Source organism: Salvelinus alpinus, chromosome 35 (assembly GCF_045679555.1).
Source record: "Salvelinus alpinus chromosome 35, SLU_Salpinus.1, whole genome shotgun sequence".
Taxonomy (NCBI): domain Eukaryota; kingdom Metazoa; phylum Chordata; class Actinopteri; order Salmoniformes; family Salmonidae; genus Salvelinus; species Salvelinus alpinus.
This window is the reverse complement of record NC_092120.1, coordinates 11,343,805-11,366,470: the sequence shown is the minus strand read 5'-3', so window position 1 is coordinate 11,366,470 and position 22,666 is coordinate 11,343,805. Positions and strand designations below refer to the sequence as shown.

The window sequence follows — 22,666 nt, the reverse complement described above, 5'->3', positions numbered from 1 at the left end:
GGTCCCCTGTCAGTCTGCTCCTCCGCGAAACACAGACCTTATTTGAAGTAGATCAAGACATTCTCTATGGAAGACATGAACGGTAAAATAACGAAGGAACCCCTTTCAAGTTCAGCCGCAAGTTATTACAGGAATCATAACGCGTCGACTATTTCTCTCTAAACCATATACCTTTGACTAATCCGGAAACTATCACCTCGAAAACAAAACGTTTATTCCGTTCCGTATTTTATCTAACGGGTGGCATCCATGAGTCTAAATATTCCTGTTACATTGCACAACCTTCAATGTTATGTCATAATTACGTAAAATTCTGGCAAATTAGTTCGCAAAGAGCCAGGCGGCCCAAACTGTTGCATATACCCTGACTCTGCGTGCTATGAACGCAAGAGAAATGACACAATTTCACCTGGTTAATATTGCCTGCTAACCTGGATTTCTTTTAGCTAAATATGCAGGTTTAAAAATATATACTTGTATATTGATTTTAAGAAAGGCATTGATGTTTATGGATAAGTACACATTGGCGCAATGACAGTCATTGATTAATTGTTTTTTATAAGATAAGTTTAATACTAGCTAGCAACTTACCTTAGCTTACTGCATTCGCGTAACAGGCAGGCTCCTCGTGGAGTGCAATGTAATCAGGTGTTAGAGCATTGGACTAGTTAACTGTAAGGCTGCAAGATCCCCCGAGCTGACAAGGTTAAAAATCTGTCGTTCTGCCCCGAGGCAGAACGTTCCTAGGCCGTCATTGAAAATAAGAATGTGTTCTTAACTGACTTGCCTTGCCTTAAATAAAGATTAAATAAAGGTGTAAAAAAACGGCGCCCAAAAATTCCGATTGTTATGAAAACTTGAAATCGGCCCTAATTAATCGGCCATTCCGATTAATCGGTCATTCCGATTAATCGGTCGACCTCTAGTATGTATGTACGTAAATGTATACTTCTGTATGTATACGTGTGTATGTATACGTGTGTATGTATTAGAGGTCGACCGATTATGATTTTTCTACGCCAATACCAATTATTGGAGGACCAAAAAAAGCCGATACCGATTAATCTGCAGATATTTTTTATGTATATTTGTAATAATGACAATTACAACAATACTGAATGAACACTTTTATTTTAAATTAATATAATACATCAATAAAATCAATTTAGTCTCAAATAAATAATGAAACATGTTAAATTTGGTTTAAATAATGCAAAAACAAAGTGTTGGAGAAGAAAGTAAAAGTGCAATGTTTGCCATGTAAAAAAGCTAACGTTTAAGTTCCTTGCTCAGAACATGAGAACATTAAAAGCTGGTGGTTCCTTTTAACATGAGTTTTCAATATTCCCAGTTAAGAAGTTTTAGGTTGTAGTTATTATAGGAATTATAGGACTATTTCTCTCTATACCATTTCATATACCTTTGATTTTTGGATGTTCTTATAGGCACTATAGTATTGCCAGCCTAATCTCAGGAGTTGATAAGCTTGAAGTAATAAACAGCGCAATGCTTGAAGCACAGCGAAGAGCTGCTGGCAAATGCAGGAAAGTGCTGTTTGAATGAATGCTTACGAGCCTGCTGCTGCCTACCACCGCTCAGACTGCTCTATCAAATATCAAATCATAGACTTAATTATAATATAATAACACAGAGAAATATGAGCCTTAGGTCATTAATATGGTCAAATCCGGAAACTATCATTTAGAAAACAAAACGTTTATTCTTTCAGTGAAATACGGTACCGTTCCATATTTTATCTAACGGGTGGCATCCATAAGTCTAAACATTGCTGTTACATTGCACAACCTTCAATGTTATGTCATAATTCTGTATAATTCTGGCAAATTAATTACGGTCTTTGTTAGGAAGAAATGGTCTTAACACAGTTCGCAACGAGCCAGGCAGCCCAAACTGCTGCATATACCCTGACTCTGCTTGCACAAAACGCAAGAGAAGTGACACAATTTCCCTAGTTAAAAGACATTCATGTTAGCAGGCAATATTAACTAAATATGCAAGTTTAAAAATATATGCTTGTGTATTGATTTTAAGAAAGGCATTAACTTTGATTTCATTGTAAAGAAAGGTATTAATGTTTATGTTTAGGTACATTGGTGCAACGACAGTGCCTTTTTCCCGAATGCGCTTGTTAAATCAGCTATTTGGCGAAGTAGGCTGTGATTTGATGATAAATTAACAGTTACCGCATCGATTATATGCAACGCAGGACAAGCTAGATAAACTAGTAATATCATCAACCATGTGTAGTTAACTAGGGATTATGTTAAGATTGATTATTTTTTAAAGATATGTTTAATGCTAATTAGCAACCTACCTTGGCTCCTTGCTGCACTCGCTTAACAGGTAGTCAGCCTGCCATGCAGTCTCCTCGTGGAGGGCAATGTAATCGGCCATAATCGGTGTCCAAAAATGCCGATTACCGATTGTTATGAAAACTCGAAATTGTGTGTGTGTATATATGTGTGTATGTGTATATATATGTGAATGTGTGTATGTGTATGTGTATATATATGTGAGTGTGTGTGTGTGTGTGTGTATGTAAGTATTTATTTATATGTATGTATGTATGTATGTATGTATATATATGTGTGTGTATATATATATATATATTGTCACGTTCTGACCATAGTTCTTGTGTGTTTTACTTGTTTTAGTGTTGGTCAGGACGTGAGCTGGGTGGGCATTCTATGTTGTGTGTCTAGTTTGTCTGTTTCTATGTTTGGCCTAATATGGTTCTCAATCAGAGGCAGGTGTTTTGTGTTGTCTCTGATTGGGAATCATATTTAGGTGGCTTGTTTTGTGTTGGGGTTTGTGGGTGGTTGTCTTCTGTCTTTGTGTTCTGCACCAGATAGGACTGTCTCGGTTTTCACGTTTGTTATTTTGTATAGTGTTCACGTTATCGTCTCTTTGGTTATTAAACATGTTGAACACTAGCCGCGCTGCATTTTGGTCCTCTCCTTCACCAACGGAAGAAAACCGTTACATATATATATATATATATATATATATATGTGTATATTTGTGTGTGTGTATATATATATATGTGTATGTGTGTGTATATATATGTGTATACATGTATGTGTGTGTATATATGTGTATACATGTATGTGTGTGTATACATGTGTGTGTATATATATATGTATGTGTGTGTGTGTGTGTGTGTGTGTGTGTGTGTGTGTGTGTGTGTGTGTGTGTGTGTGTGTGTGTGTGTGTGTGTGTGTGTGTGTATGTATATACAGTATATCACAAAAATGAGTACACCCCTCACATTTTTGTAAATATTTGAGTATATCTTTTCATGTGACAACACTGAAGAAATGACACTTTGCTACAATGTAAAGTAGTGAGTGTACAGCTTGTATAACAGTGTAAATTTGCTGTCCCCTCAAAATAACTCAACACACAGCCATTAATGTCTAAACCGCTGGCAACAAAAGTGAGTACACCCCAAAAGTGAGTACACCCCAAAAGTGAGTACACTTTATAAATACAAATATATACAAATCTATATTATATATGTGTATAAGTCTTATATATGTATATATATGTATAAGATCAGACAAACACACACATACACACAACCACACAAACATATATTTATATAATAATATATATATGTATATATACATTTATGAATTATTATATAAATATGTATGTATATGTATGTATATATAAATGTATGAATTATTATATAAATATGTATATATATGTATATATAAATATATATGTGTGTATGTGTGTTTGATATATATTCATCTTTTCACAGAGATTTCCACACAACATGGAGATATTGATATAAATATTATTCCAGCCACAGAGTTCTGCACATATCAGAGCCTTGCTAATGTGCCCCAGTGGAGCCCAACCAGCTCTCTCTCACACACACACACACACACACACACACACACACACCCCCCATTTCAGGGGTCAGAAACATGTCAGCAGTGTCCTCTTTCAGGAAATGTGATCGTGGGGCTAAGTGGAGGGGATAAGTCTTATGGTCTTATATAAACCAAACCATCACACAGTAGAGGGTGGGAGGGAGAGAGAGCCTTATACCATTGCCTTATTAAAGTGACACCTGCATTTAGATTGTATGAAGTCTGTTATGATGCTGTGTTGGAGAGGGAGAGCCTCTCATCCTCTGCAGACGTTTCTCTACTCCGGTCCTCAAGAATGCCCGAGGTTGGACATTCATTTTTGTTCTAGCCCCATTCATCTGCTTCAACTACTTAATTTATCCTGAAGCCCTTGATTAGTTGAATGAGACGCGTTTGTGCTAGGATAGAACAAAAACATGCAGCCAACGGCGCTCCTGAAAACCATAGTTTAAAAATACTGCAGTGTACCCCAAACTGATCACGTCCCTTACCTTGTCTAACCTCTAGTCTGGGAGTGGTTTTTGTGTGTGTTTGGGTTTGTGTTTTCCAGTGTCTCTCTCTGTTTGATGCTAATTTGTAGCCAGGATCTGCAATGTTGTGTCTGGCTTAGATTTGATGTCCTTGTTTTTGTCTCGCACACAAACAGATAGACAATGCACGAGTGATTGAGCAAGTGCACACACATCCAAGTATCTCACTAGAGTCAATAACTAGCTTTCAAGTCGAGGGATTATAAAAAGCTGATGCGTTTTCTGATAAAGAATGTTGATTGGTGGGGATTTAACACTATAAAGGAACATGAGCACATTTTAGTTGTCTTGTTAGTTCTCCACTATCGTGTTTCAAGCGTGGACTTGCTAATCAGGTCTGTGTCTCTTTGGGAAGAAGGAACAAAAAGATAGACAAGGCAAGGGATCACCCAATGGACCAGTGGTATTTAGTTTCTGGACAGAGAGAGTGTGCATCCTGTATTCATGGTGTTATATGTGCAGTATGTGTGTGCACTTGCCTGATAGTGCCCGTGTCTATAAATGTAATTGTGTGTGTGGTTATGTGTGTGTATGTGCAGCCTGGGAGGTGAGTGTGAGCTGTTAATGACAGGCCAGGGGAGTGTGTGTGTTAAAATGACTAGAGAAAAGTCCTGTGTGATTAGAGGCCTCAGTTAGCCTGGCTGAGGCTAAATATGGAAACCGTATGGAGAGAGACTAAATACTGTCCACTGACTCACACTATTCCAATGACCAATGACAGAGCATCGTCCGAGTATGCTCACTAAGCACTTTAGTAAGTCTGTGTGTAAAAACTGCTGCTCTGAACTTCACTATGTTGTTCACACCGTGTCTGTGTGTAAAAACTGCTGCTCTGTACTTCACTATGTTGTTCACACCGTGTCTGTGTGTAAAAACTGCTGCTCTGTACTTCACTATGTTGTTCACACCGTGTCTGTGTGTAAAAACTGCTGCTCTGTACTTCACTATGTTGTTCACACCGTGTCTGTGTGTAAAAACTGCTGCTCTGTACTTCACTATGTTGTTCACACCGTGTCTGTGTGTAAAAACTGCTGCTCTGAACTTCACTATGTTGTTCACACCGTGTCTGTGTGTAAAAACTGCTGCTCTGTACTTCACTATGTTGTTCACACCGTGTCTGTGTGTAAAAACTGCTGCTCTGTACTTCACTATGTTGTTCACACCGTGTCTGTGTGTAAAAACTGCTGCTCTGTACTTCACTATGTTGTTCACACCGTGTCTGTGTGGATGTGTTGCAGGTTTGGACCTTTTTGACGTTTGTGTCTGTTTTGTGAAAGAGAATGAAAGAGACAGACAGCATTTGAATATGTGTTTGTGTGTGCGAGACAGAGCGCGTGTGTGTGTGTATGTCTTTTTAAAACAAGTGAACTCAGCAACAGGGCCAGCCAGGTCATTCCACCCTGTGTAAAACATGTGCTTCGACTAGTGAGGACAGCTTGAATGAGTTTGAAACACACACTCGCTTTCACACACAACCCTTTGTATATTCACACAAAGCGAAGTCCTCCAACTCCCAGCTGTGATATCAAAACTAGCCCTGTAGGCTAACTTACGCCAGAAACAATTAATTCTTTCACTTCTAAAGAGCCAAGATAAATGTTAAATGAGTCTTGACTGTGTGCAGAGAGTGTCTCTCTCTTTTGGGAGTGAGTGTGTGTGTGTGTGCATTTGTCAGGGTATATTAGTGTGTTTTGATTCAGAGTGTATGCTGGGGTGAAGCCCAGCGGTGTGCTGGAGCAGGAAGTGTGTGTGTGTGTGTGTGTGTGTGTGTGTGTGTGTGTGTGTGTGTGTGTGTGTGTGTGTGTGTGTGTGTGTGTGTGTGTGTGTGTGTGTGTGTGTGTGTGTGTGTGTGTGTGTGTGTGTGTGTGTGTGTGTGTGTATATCTCTGAACGTGTGTCGCGCCACACAGCTGTGTGCTCTTGAGGTGTACTGAGTGCAGTTGTAGTAATTTGTAGCTGGAGAGTGTGTGGTAGAGATTAATGGAAGGGACATTGGAGGGGACAGGATGTGTGTTTGAGAGACCTGCAACCCTGTAGGGGTGTATAGTGGAGTGTTTTATCACCTAGTCTCACGCACACATCTCTCTCTACTCTTGTGTGCGTCCCCCCTCCTTCACATTTGGATCAGGCCAACGCCCCATTATCTCATCTCTCGGTGGGCCAGGTTGGAACTACTAAGCACTGGTTACAGGGGTGTTCAACTTTAAACCTGTGAGGTCAAGTCCCAGGTTTCTATCAAGAGGCCTGGAGCTATGGTGAGGCCTGCACTTCCCTCATAGTAATCCCAGGCTGGGTGTCTCTCTGGCAGGGTGTGTCTCTAATTGAACCCCCTGTCTGGAGCAGTAAGGCCGGACCACCCAGACTCATGGGATGAACCAGTGACCTTGGTGGAAGGTGTGTAGGGACCTACTGTAGGGAGGGACGTGGGGGGAAACTGGGCTGTTTGATGTTCTGGTGTCATTCTTGGCTTGTTATGGCGTTTGCACTCTCAATGGATCTGTGTGATTTGATTTGAAATTTAAAAGTGAGATCATTGAAGTATAGACATTTGAGAGGAATGGTATTGTACTATATGTGTCTCTCTTTAGTTTTTTCTTTCTCTCTGTTTCTCTATGGAAAAGCAACCCCAACAAGCTCTCTGGTCTCACATTCCCTCGTCTTCTCACTGAGAAAGCTAACGTGAAGCACTGTCTTTGATAGTCCAGGGAAGGTTGTAAATAGTCCTATTTTATTACCTGTCTGTGAACAATAATAAAATCTATGAAACCATAGGAACACACACACACACCTCATGCTGCCTTATGATAAAGAGAACCATTCACATGGAGTTGAGAATGGGCAAAGAGCCATGGAATGAAGACCCTTCAAATAAATCTGAAAGCTGGAGAGAAGCAGAAGTAGAGGGTCGGTGCATAAGTTTGTGTTATAATACACATGTATCTAGTCTGGATTCAGACACAAAAACATTTAGAATGAAAGAGAGATGAACAGCATTAAAAAAACAAGATAGGTGGAGGGGGGAGAGTAGATCATAGCAGCTTTATCTTGGTGGTGTGGTTTAGAGCCTGCCACCACCGCTGATAACCCATCTCAGGTTGCCCCTGTGTGGGTTGCCAGATCTAATCACTGTCCCCCCTTTTATTTCTGTTCTTTCTCTGCCTCTGAGTGCTTCTATAAACAAGGCCAGTGTGTTGCCAGATCATCCTCTCTCTCCCTCTCTCTGATCAGAACTGAGAAGACAGTGTTATCTGCGCTAGCTGCGCCGTGACCAAAGACAAAAGCAGTTACTGTCTGTCTCTGCCTCATCCATTGGCTGGCGAGATGCTAATCGCTGCAAAGCTCTCTCAGCCGCTTCCCCACTCTCTGTTACTGTCTCTTTAACTTGTTCTCTATCTCACTCTCTCACACTCTCTCTCTCTCACTCTCTCTCACACAAGCTCAAACGCAAAAAAACTTTATTGGCAAATAAAACAACAGAAATCCCAATGGATATTGACATGTTTTCAAATGATGGTTAAAATGGCTCTCTCTCACCTCAACACTCTTTCCTTGTCTAAACACTAACTTGAGAGGGTGCCTGTGTTTGTATACAGTACGTGTACACGTGTGTGTGTGTGTGTGTGTGTGTGTGTGTGTGTGTGTGTGTGTGTGTGCCATTGTGTTTTTACGTGTCTCTGTTTGGGTTAACTCCCTATACGCTTGTGTGTGTGTTCAGAGTAGGATGTCTGAGAGCAGCCAATCAGTCTTGTATGAAGAAGAGAAAGTGTCTTTGAGCCACACTGCTGCCTTCAGCTAGTTTTCAGCTCGCCTTGCACTGCACTCTGGGAGAATGCACTTTAACGATTCTGCCCATCGTTAAAGTCGGATTTTAATGATAACCTGGAAAGAGTGAGTCTCTCTGTACCTTGGGATGGAGAGGCTTAGCGGATAATCACACATACACATATCCCTTTAAACCACTATCAATCTATAAATGGGCCATTTGGGCAGGGTGAACAACACTCCTCTCAGTGGATACCACGACCCCTGTCTGAACCTCCCTACTTCCATCTCCCGCTCTCTCTCCTCTCCTCTCTTTCCCTCTCCCCTCTCTCTCCGTTTCTCCTCTTTCCCTCTCCCCTCTCTCCTCTCTCCCCTTTCCCCTTTCCCCTCTCTCCTCTCTCTTTCCCCTCTCTCCTCTCTCTTTCCCCTCTCTCCCTCGCTCTGTTGATTTCTCTCCTATTTCTCCCTCTTTTTTTCTATATGGGTGACATTTTCCACTGTCGAATCGCACACATGCAGTGGATACCTCAGATTAAAATGGGGAAATGTTGCCATATCATTTTCCACTGACAGACAGGGTGCACAGCTCACCTCTGCTGTGTGTGGCTGGGCGTGTGTTCGGTATGAGTTGTGGGTCGTGTTTGGAGGTTGTCCATGTTGGTTGCTGTGGCCAGCTGAGCAGAAAGGGTCTAATCTGTGGGCTAAACTGAGAAAACCTCTTTGCTAATAGCTGTGTCCTTGTCGCTTTACATGAAAGTAACAGTCAGACCCACGTCTTAGCAGTGTTCACATAACACTATCCAAACTCCTCTTTCTCTCCCCAAGGTGCAAGCAGATGCCACAAACCCCACAGTGTCAATCACCCACCACCGATGCTAAAATTACACCTAATTCATACACTGGCTACACACACAGACATCTGTTCAGGCTATATGTATTCCAGCTTCTCCTTCTGTGGCTTTGGCCCTCCAGGAATCATATGTTGGCCAATCTTTGAAGACTTATCATTGGTCGGGGATGTGCTATCCCAACGGGGACCAGAGGGTTTTTAGCCTGGTGGAATTTGGGTAGAATCTGCCTGTAGGGGGAAATAGTGGGCGGACACGGTGCCACATACTGTGGGTATACTGATGGGTATTTTGGGGGAGGTAGAGGAGGAGGGCTGAGGCGAACCCCCCAGGGCAGGGACAGGCCCTTAACATTCCTACTTCTTCTTACACACACACAGTGGCACACAAATGCACACACATACACTTGCATAAACACAAACACACACAAATGTCAATCACTTACAGTACATGTTCACACTTGCGCACACATCTACATTTTAAATGCGCACAATATACACCTGTAGGTATGCAGTACGATCTCTGCCGGTGTCTGCCTTGGACATCACGGTGGATAGGCCTGAACAGTTATAACTGCTTTATGAATGTTTAGTCCTCTCGTGGTCTCACAGTTGTATAACACACAGTATGCTAGGGGTTGTGTAGGGGTTATGACTATTTGGTAACGATTTACTTTGAATACATATCCATAAATACAGATCCATAACTCATTAATTACACATTTCATGAACGTGTTATAACAGGTCCCAACCGCATTGTTAAAAGTTAATGAAATATATCCATAGCATATCTATAGAGTATTAATGTCATGCTATGCAAGAGCTCATATTTAGGTATCTTAATAGATGCATCATTACAATGAAAGCGTAGTGTCATCATTATGGCTGTTCTCAAAAGGGTGCTTCTGCCATACCAGGGATAGTGAATATGCCTAAAGGCCAAGCCACGTTTTGAAAATGATGCTGATCTGTAGACTGTACTAGACCCATTTCCCCCACTGTCCTGAATAGGCCCGTGACGATGATCTTCTCCTCCTCACTGAGGTGAATGGTGCATAAAGATCCCCACAGGGTTGAATCATCAGGGTACATTTTACAGATCAAATCGTGTAGTTCAGGGTCATATTGTAACTCATTAACAGCCCTCCTCCACTTCAAAATGAGGCCTAATTTGGTTCTATGCAGTCAATGTACTGTCATTTCTATTTTCCCATTCATGAAGTAGCATAGTGGTTAAGAGCATTGGGACAGTAACCAAAAGGTCGCTGGTTCGACTCCCCGTGAAAAATCTGTCTGTACTCTTGAGCAAGGCACTTAACCCTAATACTCCTGGAAGTAATTCTGCAGAAGAGCGTCTGCTTAATGACCAAAATGTATAAATGTAAATGTTATATCAAAAAGAGTACAGACCCACAATGTTAAAGGTAATATGAAGATTTTCTTTACATTTTCTTTAATTTATCCTTTATTTAACTAGGCAAGTCAGTTCAGAACAAATTCTTATTTACAATGACGGCCTAGGAACAGTGGGTTCAGAGGCAGAAGGACACATTTTGACCTTGTCAGCTCGGGGATTCCAACTAAAAACCTTTCGGGTTCCTGGCCCAACGCTCTAACCACTAGGCTACCTGCCGCCCATGTAAAGGCATCGTTGAAGAATCATACTATTGACATTTTACATTAACTTTTCTTGAGTAGGTTTAACAAAGATTCATATTAAAAGCATTCACATTCAATTCCCCATTTCAGACACATAGCAATAACTATTTTAGTGAGTAAAACGTACTAACACAGGGTGATCAAGCAAGCATTTCCCTCTTATTCACTAATGTTGTAGCTAACTAGCTAAGTCCCTGGCACACTGTCAACATGTTAATTGTCGTAAAACTCATGAAACATTTGGGTAATGTTATTTCACTATTTACATTGTACTTTGGCACATTACAGACATTTTTAAAACGGGACAAATTAAAAGAAAGACAGAAACCAGTTGCTTTCCTTTTGACTACAGAGGAGAGGTGAGAGGCCAGTGTGACATCACTTTTGTGGTAAGGGCCCAGCATTCTTCTGGCTTCTTATTAGCTAATTTTGTTATTAGAAATGTGCAAACGTACAATGTCAGTCATGAAATACTAAACTAAAATGTTAACTAAATATTATTATTATTATTTACGTTTTTTTATTTTAAAAAAAATTATTGAAGCAAGAGGTCACCAGGAAGTGACATATCACTGACCTCTCACCCCTCACATTCTCTTCCTGTGTAACCAAAATAGAAAGAACATCATGTTTCTGTCTTTTAATTTGTCCTGTTGGTAAATGTTTATAATGTTCAAAAGTACAATGTTTGTCTTAAAATAGTGAGATAGCTGTCATTGTTAAACAAAATGTTTTATGACACTTTTGAAACGTTTATTGACCGTTGGAAAACGTGTTGACATTGCCAGGGGCTTAGCTAGCCCCTAGCTAGGATTACTAAATTTGTGAATAAGGGGGAAATGCTAACTAGCTTTACCACCCTGTGTTAGTACGTTTTACTCACTTAAATACTGTGAGCTCCAAAAGTATTAGGACAGTGACACATTTTTTTTTACAGCTAGTCTTTGCACAGGACTAAATCTCGCTTCCCCCATCCCTCTCACTATAACCTATATGAATTAGCATGGTGTCGTGGCCTTTCTGGTTAAATGTGCCTCTGTGTTCCCCTCAGCTGGCATCAATCAGCGCTGCGTTTGGTCCCACACAATGCATCCCTTGACTGGGAACCTCTGTTTGGCTCGGCTTGGCAGGGCGGCCCTTTTTATCAATACACACCAATCTTTACTAGCAAATTCACCCCTTTGAAAGTCAGTTTCCTCTAGAGGTTTTCTTTGGGAGGAGCTGGAGGGGGGGGTAGAGACGTTTGTTTAACGTTTGGCTGAGTGACATGGTTGCCGGGGAGACGGAAGTGGGTGGGGTGAATGGATGGTTAATGGTTACGTGGGGGTGTTTGGCTTACAGTGCCGCAGTACTCCCTGTGTGTGTGTGTGTGTGTGTGTGTGTGTGTGTGTGTGTGTGTGTGTGTGTGTGCGTGCAGCATAGGAGGCTACTGAGGGAGGACGACTCATAATAATGACAAGAATGGAGTGAATGGACATGGAAACAATGTGTTTGTGTTTCGATACCATTCCATTAATTCCGTACCAGCCATGACTAGGAGCCCGTCCTCCCCAGTTAAGGCGCCACCTGTGGTGTGCAGATAAACAGTTGTGTGCTGTCCAACACACCATACTGTACTACTCTCCCACTAGCTAGCCTACATGCACCACTATAGGGCTGGTTTTACTTTCCCTCTAGATTCCAGTGCTTTCATGAATCGAGGTGCTCTCCCATGGTGAAACTGAAAACCGAGTTGACCCCAACTCTTACCTGCAGTTTGCCATTAGTCACACATCCACAGACAGGATCTTCTCACTCTTTCCTTTCCCCTCCTCTTGACTTCCCCCTCATCTCTTATTTCTCTCCCTCTGACGTGCCTTCTCTTGTTCTGTTCACCTTCATCCGTCTTCTTCTGTCATCGCTCGTTCATGTTGTCCCCCTCATCCGTCCCAAAAATGGAAGTATTGACGACCTGTTCAGGTTCAACTCTCAGACCACACCTAGAGACGCTGCAGAGCCACCTCCCTCTCATTGCTCATTCACATGGCTTACGGAGTTGACTTGTAGAGAATGTTACTGATGAGTTACGGAGTTGACTTGTAGAGAATGTTACTGATGAGTTACGGAGTTGACTTGTAGAGAATGTTACTGATGAGTTACGGAGTTGACTTGTAGAGAATGTTACTGATGAGTTACGGAGTTGACTTGTAGAGAATGTTACTGATGAGTTACGGAGTTGACTTGTAGAGAAGGTTACTGATGAGTTACGGAGTTGACTTGTGGAGAACATCTTCTATGGCTCCAGGAGATGCATTAACATGAATGACTTGGATGAGTCCCTGTGTTGACCCTGAAGCCTTGTTTCCATTGGCACTTTAAATCAGGGCCTCATTCAATCACTTATCATTCTAGTGGACAACAGGAAACTAATTGCTTGTATAAAGTACCTTTTGCGTTACAGAGTTGACGCTTGATTCAGAGTTGCTTAGATAAGTTGCTTCTGGTGAATGACAACAGGCACTGATTCTCTCTGTCTCTGTCAGGTGATAGCGTTGGCAGATGCAGCGGAGGAGAACCGGTCATGTCTGAATCAGGCGTTTGTCCGCCTGCGCAGCGCCACCCACCTCCTCATCCTGCTGGTCTCCCTGTGGCAGGGACTCAACACAGAGCAGAACGCCATCCTGGAGGCTACGCTGTTACCCCTGCTACAGGACACACCACAGCTGGTGAGACACACACACTGTTACCCCTGCTACAGGACACACCACAGCTGGTGAGACACACACACTGTTACCCCTGCTACAGGACACACCACAGCTGGTGAGACACACACACTGTTACCCCTGCTACAGGACACACCACAGCTGGTGAGACACACACACTGTTACCCCTGCTACAGGACACACCACAGCTGGTGAGACACACACACTGTTACCCCTGCTACAGGACACACCACAGCTGGTGAGACACACACACTGTTACCCCTGCTACAGGACACACCACAGCTGGTGAGACACACACACTGTTACCCCTGCTACAGGACACACCACAGCTGGTGAGACACACACACTGTTACCCCTGGTACAGGACACAGCACAGCTGGTGAGACACACACACTGTTACCCCTGCTACAGGACACACCACAGCTGGTGAGACACACACACTGTTACCCCTGGTACAGGACACACCGCAACTGCTGGGAGCACACACACACGCACGTATGCACACACACACACACACACACACACACACACACACATTGCTTTCTCTCTCTCTCTCCCCATCTATCTCCTGGCTGCTTGACCCAAGTCTCCCCCTCTGACCCTGGAGAAATAAACACAAAATACCTCAGTGATCCGCTATGAAGCCCCTAAGTGGTTCTGCTACCACACACTCTCTCCCAGGTGCCACTGAATTTACTCCTGGCAGCTCCACAGCGGATGAGGACGGTGTTACTGACCTGTGTATGTGAAGAGAAGAGTTATATCTAGACAGAGTGAATGTAATCGGGACAATGGAGAGGAGACGAATAGGCCTGATTCCAAACCATAATGTACACCCTTCCCTCTCACCCTCACAGATATACAGGGAGTAACAATGTTTCCTACCACAGGCCTCCAATAGGCTAGTGAAGTTTCAGATAGTGTAGTGTTGAACTGGAGCCTGTATTCAGCCCTGATGTCCGTTTGGTCAAGGAAGGCTATGGCAGTGAGAATGCGGTAGGGGGAGTGAGGGGGACATTTTCTGAGAGGACCAGAGGGGTCTTGTTGAGTTGTGTATGTGTGTCACAGGGGAGTTGTTCTGTTAGTAATTTAGACTGTCACATAAACAAGTGTGTTGAGAGAAGCCCTCCATGAGTCCACGTGATACGACGACAGATTTCTACCCCCATAGAGACCGAAAGTGTGTGTGTGTGCGCTCACCAGTTGTGGTGTGTCCTGTAGCAGGGCCAGCAGTGTGTGTGTGTGTGTGTGTGTGTGTGTGTGTGTGTGTGTGTGTGTGTGTGTGTGTGTGTGTGTGTGTGTGTGTGTGTGTGTGTGTGTGTGTGTGTGTGTGTGTGTGTGTAAGACAGACAGACAGACAGACAGACATATACAGTAGTTCCATAGCCCCTCTGTCTGTTAGGGTTTGCACTGTGATTAAACACATGATATCTCATCACACAGGTTAGAGGTGTATCTATATACAGTCCTCTCTATTTACCCAATTTCACACCAAATACCCCCACTGCCCCTTCAAGAGAGACATAGGGACATGTGGCTAACACACACACACACACACACACACACACACACACACACACACACACACACATTGACATCTGCAAACACAACCTCACTGTGATAGACACCCCCTTACACACATACACACACTTTCTTTTTCATCACCACACACACACAGTAAACACGCCCGAGAGCACACATCCGAGCAGACATCCAGTCAGCCTGCACCTGAATGGGCTGACGAGGCCCCAGAGAGATGGAGTCACTGAGGGTGAGAGTGTGTATGTATTTCGGTGTGTTTGTTGTTGCGGTTGCTCTTGTGAATGGGATTAAGTTAATGAAAGGTAATTAGGGTCAGGCCTGCTGCATTAGCCCATACGTGTGGAGAAATGGGCTATTTTAGGAAGCGCTACTCACACTGGACAGAAATAAAGATAACGTACTGTACGGAAAAGACAAGGCCAGGGGCTAATAGGAGCATCTGACACGCATACATGAGGGTGCGTGTGTGTGCGTGCGTGATAGATTTATGTGTGAGTAAGAGATTGTCTTTGGCCCCTTGTCTCACCTATTTGACCTCTTTTAGAATTGTTTTCATCTCCGGTGAGGTCGTCACAGGTGAACGAGATTCCCTTTCCCCACAGACGCTCCCAGGACTGGAATTCCAATTGGGATAAGTCCTTGGAATTCTGTGGATTGGTATAAGTCTTCTGTGAAGGAGTGGTAGGATGGATTAGAGAAGAGAGAACAGAATTAGGTGGGAATGAGAAACGTTGGAGAGAGAAAGAGGCTCTAGATAATGACCTGTGCAACTGGGCTGATTAAACAAGGAAGAGGGGAAGGGAAGGGGGGTGGGGATAGAAGAGGAGAAAAGCTGCAGAGGAGAGCTCTGCTGTGCTCCCTGTTCTCCCCACGGCTGTGTGGCTTTGCACTACACCAACTCCATCATCAAGTTTGCTAACGACACCACAGTTGTAGGCCTGATAACCAACGACGACAAGTCAGCCTATAGAGAGGAGGTAAGTGAACTGGCATTGTGGTGCCAAGACAACAACCTCTCCCTCAATGTCAGCAAAACAAAGGAGTTGATTGTTGACTTCAGGAAGCAGAGGAGGGAACATTCCCCGATCCACATCAACAGGACTGCAGTAGAGAGAGTCAGCAGTTTAAGTTCCTCGGGGTGGTTGAGGGGCAGCTCTCGAGGGGAACTGGGCCGGTGGCCGAGAAGTCAGGTTGCTGGTACGGTTCCCCGAATCGTCTGGGTGGGGGATCTGTCCTTGTGGCCTTGGCACTTGACCCTTGTTGCTCCTGTGGGTCGCTCTGGATGGGAGTCTCTGCTGGATGACAGAATGTAATGTCATTTTCAGCAGCTTCACTGCAGATTGTATATAATAAAAAAGTTCCTTGGGGTCCACGTAACAGAGGGCTTGACATGGACCAACAACACCACCATTCTTGTCAAGAGAGCGCAGCAGCATCTCTACTTCCTAAGGCAGCTGAGGAAATTCAGCGTGCCACCCCGGGTCCTCTCCAAATACTACCGCGGCACCATTGAGAGCGTCCTGACTGTTTACTACTGCAAATACTGCACAATTTAAACACCTTCTCCGCCATCTCTCCTTTCTCTGATACATGTGTAAATATTGTACTATAAATTGTGCCTTCCTGTATTATACTTACGCTAAAATGTTTATTCTACTGAGCCATTTACTTTGTTCGTATTTTTATCTATTATTATTTGTTATTGTTGTTGTATTGTCGAAGGAACCTGCAAGTAAGCATTACGTTGGGAAACCTAGTCAGTTACACAACTGAATGCAGTTAGCTGAAATGTGTCTTCCGCATTTAACCCAGAGAGGTGCGGGCGGCTGCATTACTCGACGTCCACAGTTCCCGGGGAGCAATTGTTGTTGGGGGTTAACTGCCTTGCTCAAGAGCAGAACAGCAGATTTTTCCACCTTGGGGATTTGAACCAGGGACTTTTCAGTTACTGGCCCAACGCTCTTAACCGCTAGGCTACCTGCCACAGTATACTATGTGTATCCTGTACATACGACTAATAAAACTTGAAACTTGAGAGGGATGTTTCTCTCTTGTCATCTCTTATCCTTCATGACCACTGATCCACATCCATAGCCTCTCTTTGCCGCAGTAAAACAGGAGGGAAGAAGGTAAGCGGGAGAAGAGAGGAGGAGAAGGGTCACAGGAAACGCGTCTCTCTGGTAGTTGACGGGGCGCTCGTTTAGCTTGGCCCGACCCAGCAGATTGATGCGGCCAACCAGAACAACCTCCTTCTCCCCCTTTTTCTTCCACTTGTTCTCGCTCTCCGTTTCTTTCCCTCGCTTTCCACTCTGCTGTGAATAGAGCTGCTGATTCTTAATGTCTCAGTTCTATTCCTGCACCCATCTTCCCTGAAGTTTACATTACTAGAAACTAGTACTAGAAACCTCTCTACCGCTCACCTTTTCCTCCTCCCCCACACTTCCCTCTCTCCATATGTCTCCCTAGCTGTCTCTTCATTTCTTCTTCTCTTGATGGAAATTCAAAGGAGGAGTATTGTCAGGAGTTGAGTACAATGTTCATTTGATTGTGGTAGTAATGAATTGCAAAATGCACAGAAAGGGGAGCTAACTACTCATACAATGAAAAAGGATGAGATACGGTTTGCTTTTACATCAGGTCATATGTGGAACTACTAAAGTATTAAATTATATCAAATATCTGCCTGTGACAATAAATATTTATGGATTAGTCGGAGGATTTGATTCTATAGAGATTATTTTGCTTTGCTTGGCTCACAGCATGACATTGTATTTCCAGTCTCTTCTCATGCCTGGTCTTTAAATGACTTTTCCAGTCAAGTTGATTATGTCAACTCTGAAGGATTACTGTCTGAACCTTTGTCAGTCCCTGGGGGAGTCCCTCAGGGCTCTATATTAGGCCCCATTCTGTTATCCATAATAACAAGTTATTTTGAAATCGCAACTGGGATTTCCACAATGTGCGTTGTCAGAGGGGAAGTGAACTCTATTTATTACCAGACAAAAGGACTTCTCCATTCCCTCCCCCAGCTTCTTGTTCTCCTGACCTTCACTTTCTCTTAATCACAAACAAAGATGTCCAAGGTCGTCCTCAGCGTGCAGGATGTCCATTATCACTCTACCATATGATTTGCCACTTGGGCCCAGTTCCAAACCCATCGCTGTGCCCTTCACTGCCCTTCATTTCAAATTGAAATTGAGAAGCCAGGTAGCCGGGCGGATAAGAGCGTTGGGCCAGTAACCGAAAGGTCGCTGGTTCGAATCCCCGAGCCGACTAGCTGGAAAATCTGTGCCCTTGAGCAAAGCTTTAACCCTAATTAAGTAAATGTATATCCTAATATTGTTACCCAGCTGGTGAAATCTGTTCTGTTAGTCCAGTTCAACATGTTGGGGGTCCTGATAGCCTGAGTTGAGATCTATGTTCTACCGCCTTCTTCCTCGATAGTCTCCCTTTCTCTCACCTCTACTGCTTTCTCTCACCTCTACTGCTTTCTCTCACCTCTACTGCTTTCTCTCACCTCTACTGCTTTCTCTCACCTCAACTGCTTTCTCTCACCTCTACTGCTTTCTCTCACCTCTACTGCTTTCTCTCACCTCTACTGCTTTCTCTCTGCATTTCATTCTCCTTTTTCTCTCTTCTCTCTCACTGAGTAATGTCAGGTCTCTTCCCTGTCATCATCATTACGGGTCTGATTACCTGTCATTAGGGCTCATTAGAGGCCTATCAGCATGGCGGCAGGGGGGCAGCCTCAGCCCCACACCCTGGCTGCCTGTCAACACCCCCACAGCCCAGCTCGGTGCGAGGGATGTGTCCGTGTCTGTGAGAGATGGCCAGACAAGATATTTTTGTCTTTCTCCTGGAGAGGCAATTGGATTGAATGATAATTGGTGCTGTTTCACGTCTGAGGGATTCACATTATTGGCTCGTCTGCGGGGGGTGAATTTTGTATCTGCTCTCTGTGTCTCTGCAGAATGTGCTCATCTGTGTAGAAACAGTATACGGTTTTGTGTGTGTGGCTGGCGCATGTATACCTGTGTGTGTGTGTGTGTGTGTGTGTGTGTGTGTGTGTGTTTCTCACACACGGAAGAGATCAGGCAGTGTTTAGGCTAGACTGGAACGGAACAGACTGATACAGTAGTAGCTAGATAAACAGACTGTCTTGGCCTGTAAATAAATACAGTAGTACATGGTAGTACATCATCCTGGACACAGGGGGCACTATGCATTCAAGGCCAGACAATTGGGTTGTGACGGCTGCCAGACAGGGTGCATCTCAATAGTCAGAAGTCACTTCCTCTCGTTGTATGATTTATTCCTCTTTCCTTACAATCTGATCTGAATCTCACTTATACATGTATGGACCACATGCCCAGCTTCTCTCTTTCTCCCTGTCAATTTCTCTCTATCGAATTATGTCACTTTTTGTTCTCTCACTCTTTCGATCACTGTCTATTGTTCTCTGCCTTCTTTCCCCATTTCCTACTTTGCTCTCCCTAACCCCCCTGTCTCATATGCTCGAATAACAGAATACCTGTATCTGTCTCTGTGTCTCTCTCTCTTAGGGTTGGGAGGAGAGTGTGGACGCGGCCGTGTCTCACCTCCTGAGGACCTGTCTGTCTCGCAGTCCTAAGGACCAGGCCCTGTCTCTGTCCACCTCCCAGCTCAGCATGCCCAAAGACACGGTCCGCCTGAAGAAGCACATCACCCTGCTGTGTGACCGCCTGGGCAAGGGTGGACGGCTGTCCCTGGCCTCCGAGGCCAACGTACCCACACCAGTCATGATGCCAGGTGAGAGAGGGAAGAGTGTTTGTGTGTATCAGAGTGTTTGTGTGTGTCTCTCGGTGTGTGTGTGTGTGTGTGTGTGTGTGTGTGTGTGTGAGAGAAAAAGCAGTTTCTCTTCATTAGTGTTCAGTATAGCCTGTAATGATGCCGTTAACCCCTTCCTCTGAGAATGCCTAATAAATCCTGTCCCACTGAGGTGTGTGTGTGCACGCTCTGTCTGTTGTTCCAGTGTTAACCCCTGGCTGTGAGAATGCCTAGAAAAACACTATTCCCCTGGTAAAGCTGTTATGGTTGGAGAGAAGAGCACATGTCTCAATCATAGCCCTGTTTATGGCCTTCACACACTCAGGCCTACAGTGGTGTGTGTGTGCGCCCAACCACCACCCCCATGGGTCATTGAGTTCTAACAAAAGTATGTGTGTGTGTGTGTGTGTGTCTGAACTTCATTAAGCAGACCAAATACCTTTTTACCCCCACTCCTTTTATGCTTCTTCCTTCCTCCTCTCGCTCTTCCTCCCTCCTCTCTCTCCCTCCCTCCTCTCTCTCTCTCTCCCTCCCTCCCTCTCTCTCTCTTCCTCCCTCCCTCCTCTCTCTCCCTCCCTCCCTCTCTCTCTCTCTCTCTCCCTCCCTCCCTCCCTCTCTCTCTCTCTCTCTCTCTCTCTCTCTCTCTCTCTCTCTCTCTCTCTCTCTCTCTCTCTCTCTCTCTCTCTCTCTTTCTCTTTCTCTTTCTCTCTTTCTCTCTTTCTCTTTCTCTCTCTTTCTCTCTCTCTCTCTCTCTCTCTCTCTCTCTCTCTCTCTTCCTCTTCCTCTTCCTCCCTCCCTCCCCTTCCTCCCTCTCTCTCTCTCTCTCTCTCTCTCTTCCTCCCTCTCTCTCTCTCTCTCTCTCCTTCCCTCCTCTCTCCCTCTCCCTCCCTCTCTCCTCTCTCTCTCTTCCTCCCTCCCTCCCTCCTCTCTCTCTCTTCCTCCCTCTTTAGTTTCTTCCTCTCCCCTTGCCCCTCTTTAGCAGTCACCCCTCACACGTATAAGTGTGTTGATGACAAATCAACTCGACCATTTCCCTTCAGTGGTTCTCTCCCTAGTTTCCACCCCATCAAACACAGCAGTTGATTAATGTGAGGTGTTTAAAATGATATATGAGGACTGTTGATGGACACGGGCAGTATTGTGAAGCGGTAGGTAGCCACCAGCCAGACTAATGAATATGGATACAGTGGAGGGAGGAAATATTAACGATGATTTTCCAGTTGAAAACCTCCCGCTCCACAAATAGAAGAATTAGTTGCCTTTATTGAGTGCTTTACGCATTCATGCTTTGGAGTTTGTAATTAATTCACGACATGGATATGGGTTCTTGACCCAGAATACTTAGAGAGTTCTGGGATAGTGTAGTTGTATTTTTAATTTAAATGTATTTTGATGTTAAGCTTGACATTGTTTGTCGTTAGGCTTACAGTACATAACGCTGTCATGGTAGTGGCATAAAAGCAAGGGTCTTTGATAGTTATGGCAGCTTATGCAGTAGCTTGGGACTGTTACTGTATGGATGTGGGCAGTAAACCCGAAAAGTCGCAATAGTGTGTGTTATTTGGGACTACTGGAGGTATCCCTTATATTATGTCCATCCAGGGTGTGTGTGTGTGTGTGTGTGTCAGAGTCCTGCACAGCTTTTTTGGAGATATCTGGCATCAGGACAGATTTTTTTTCCCCCCAACCTGATCCACCCTCAAAGTATTGTTCCGAGAGCCGATCCGTGACCCACCAACTTAAATCCAATTTATGTAATTGTTTTCATGACTCCGTAGTAGTATGCTATTATTCCCCTTCCCCGCATGAATTAATTTGTCTGGATGTCTATTCAACATTTGTGTAAAAGGAAACCATGCCATGAATTAAGAACGATAGGCTACCTTTTTGTCTACACAATGCGATGCGTCACATTGACGACTCAAATCGCTTTAATAATAATAGCCTTCTAATTAGCCTTTTTCACTAATGAAAGCCTATAGGCGACATAACAAAACGAGATCTTTATATTCAATATCGTTTAGATAATCAAATAGTTTAAATGAAACTTAAATAATCATTGAATAGTGCATTTGCAAAGTATTCAGACCCCTTCACTTTTTCAACATTTTTTTACATTACAGCCTTATTCTACAATGGATTAAATCGTTTTTTCCCCTCATCAATCTACACACAATACCCCATAATGACAAAGCGAAAAACAGAAATTTTAGATATGTTTGCAAATGTATTAAAAATAAAAAACGTATATTTTTTTTATACCATAAGTATTCAGTCCCTTTGCTATGAGACTTGAAATTGAGCTCAGGTGCATCCTGTTTCCATTGATCATCCTTGCAATGTTTCTACAACTTGATTGGAGTCCACCTGTGGTAAATTCAATTGATTGAACATGATTTGGAAAGGTACACACCTGTCTATATACAGGAAGGTCCCACAGTTGACAGTGCCTGTCAGAGCAAAAACCAAGCCATGAAGTCGAAGGAATTGTCCGTAGAGCTCCGAGACAGGATTGTGTCGAGGCACAGATCTGGGGAAGGGAAGGGTACCAAAAAATGTCTGCAGCATTAAAGGTCCCCAAGAACACAGTGGCCTCCACCTTTCCTCCACCTTTCATTCAAAACTTTTTACCCCTTTTCCTCCCCAATTCCGTGATATCCAATTGGTAGTTAGTCCCATCTCTGCTACTCCCGTATGGACGCGGGAGAGGTGAAGGTCGAAAGCCATGTGTCCTCCGAAACACGACCCTGCCAAGCCGCACTGATTCTTGACACACTGCTCGCTTAACCCGGACAACTGGCAACTGTGTCAGCGTGCATGCGCCCGGCCCGCCACAGAAGTCGTTGGAGATGGGACACGGACATCCCGGCCGGCCAAACCCTCCCCTAACCTGGACGACACTGGGCAAATTGTGCGC

The 22,666-nt window shown here is 43.9% G+C and overlaps 1 protein-coding gene across 4 annotated transcripts in view; it reads left to right on the top strand.

Annotated features, from left to right (window-relative positions):
- Nucleotides 1-22,666, top strand: part of bbs9 (Bardet-Biedl syndrome 9) — a 196,148-nt gene that overhangs the window by 79,537 nt on the left and 93,945 nt on the right. For 3 of the 4 annotated variants that reach the window (XM_071383600.1, XM_071383598.1, XM_071383599.1), the window contains 2 exons: nucleotides 13,222-13,404; nucleotides 19,506-19,731. In XM_071383600.1, the coding sequence (XP_071239701.1) occupies nucleotides 13,222-13,404; nucleotides 19,506-19,731 (409 nt within the window). The remainder of the gene's footprint in view (nucleotides 1-13,221; nucleotides 13,405-19,505; nucleotides 19,732-22,666) is intronic. The other variant, XM_071383601.1, reaches the window with a different exon arrangement.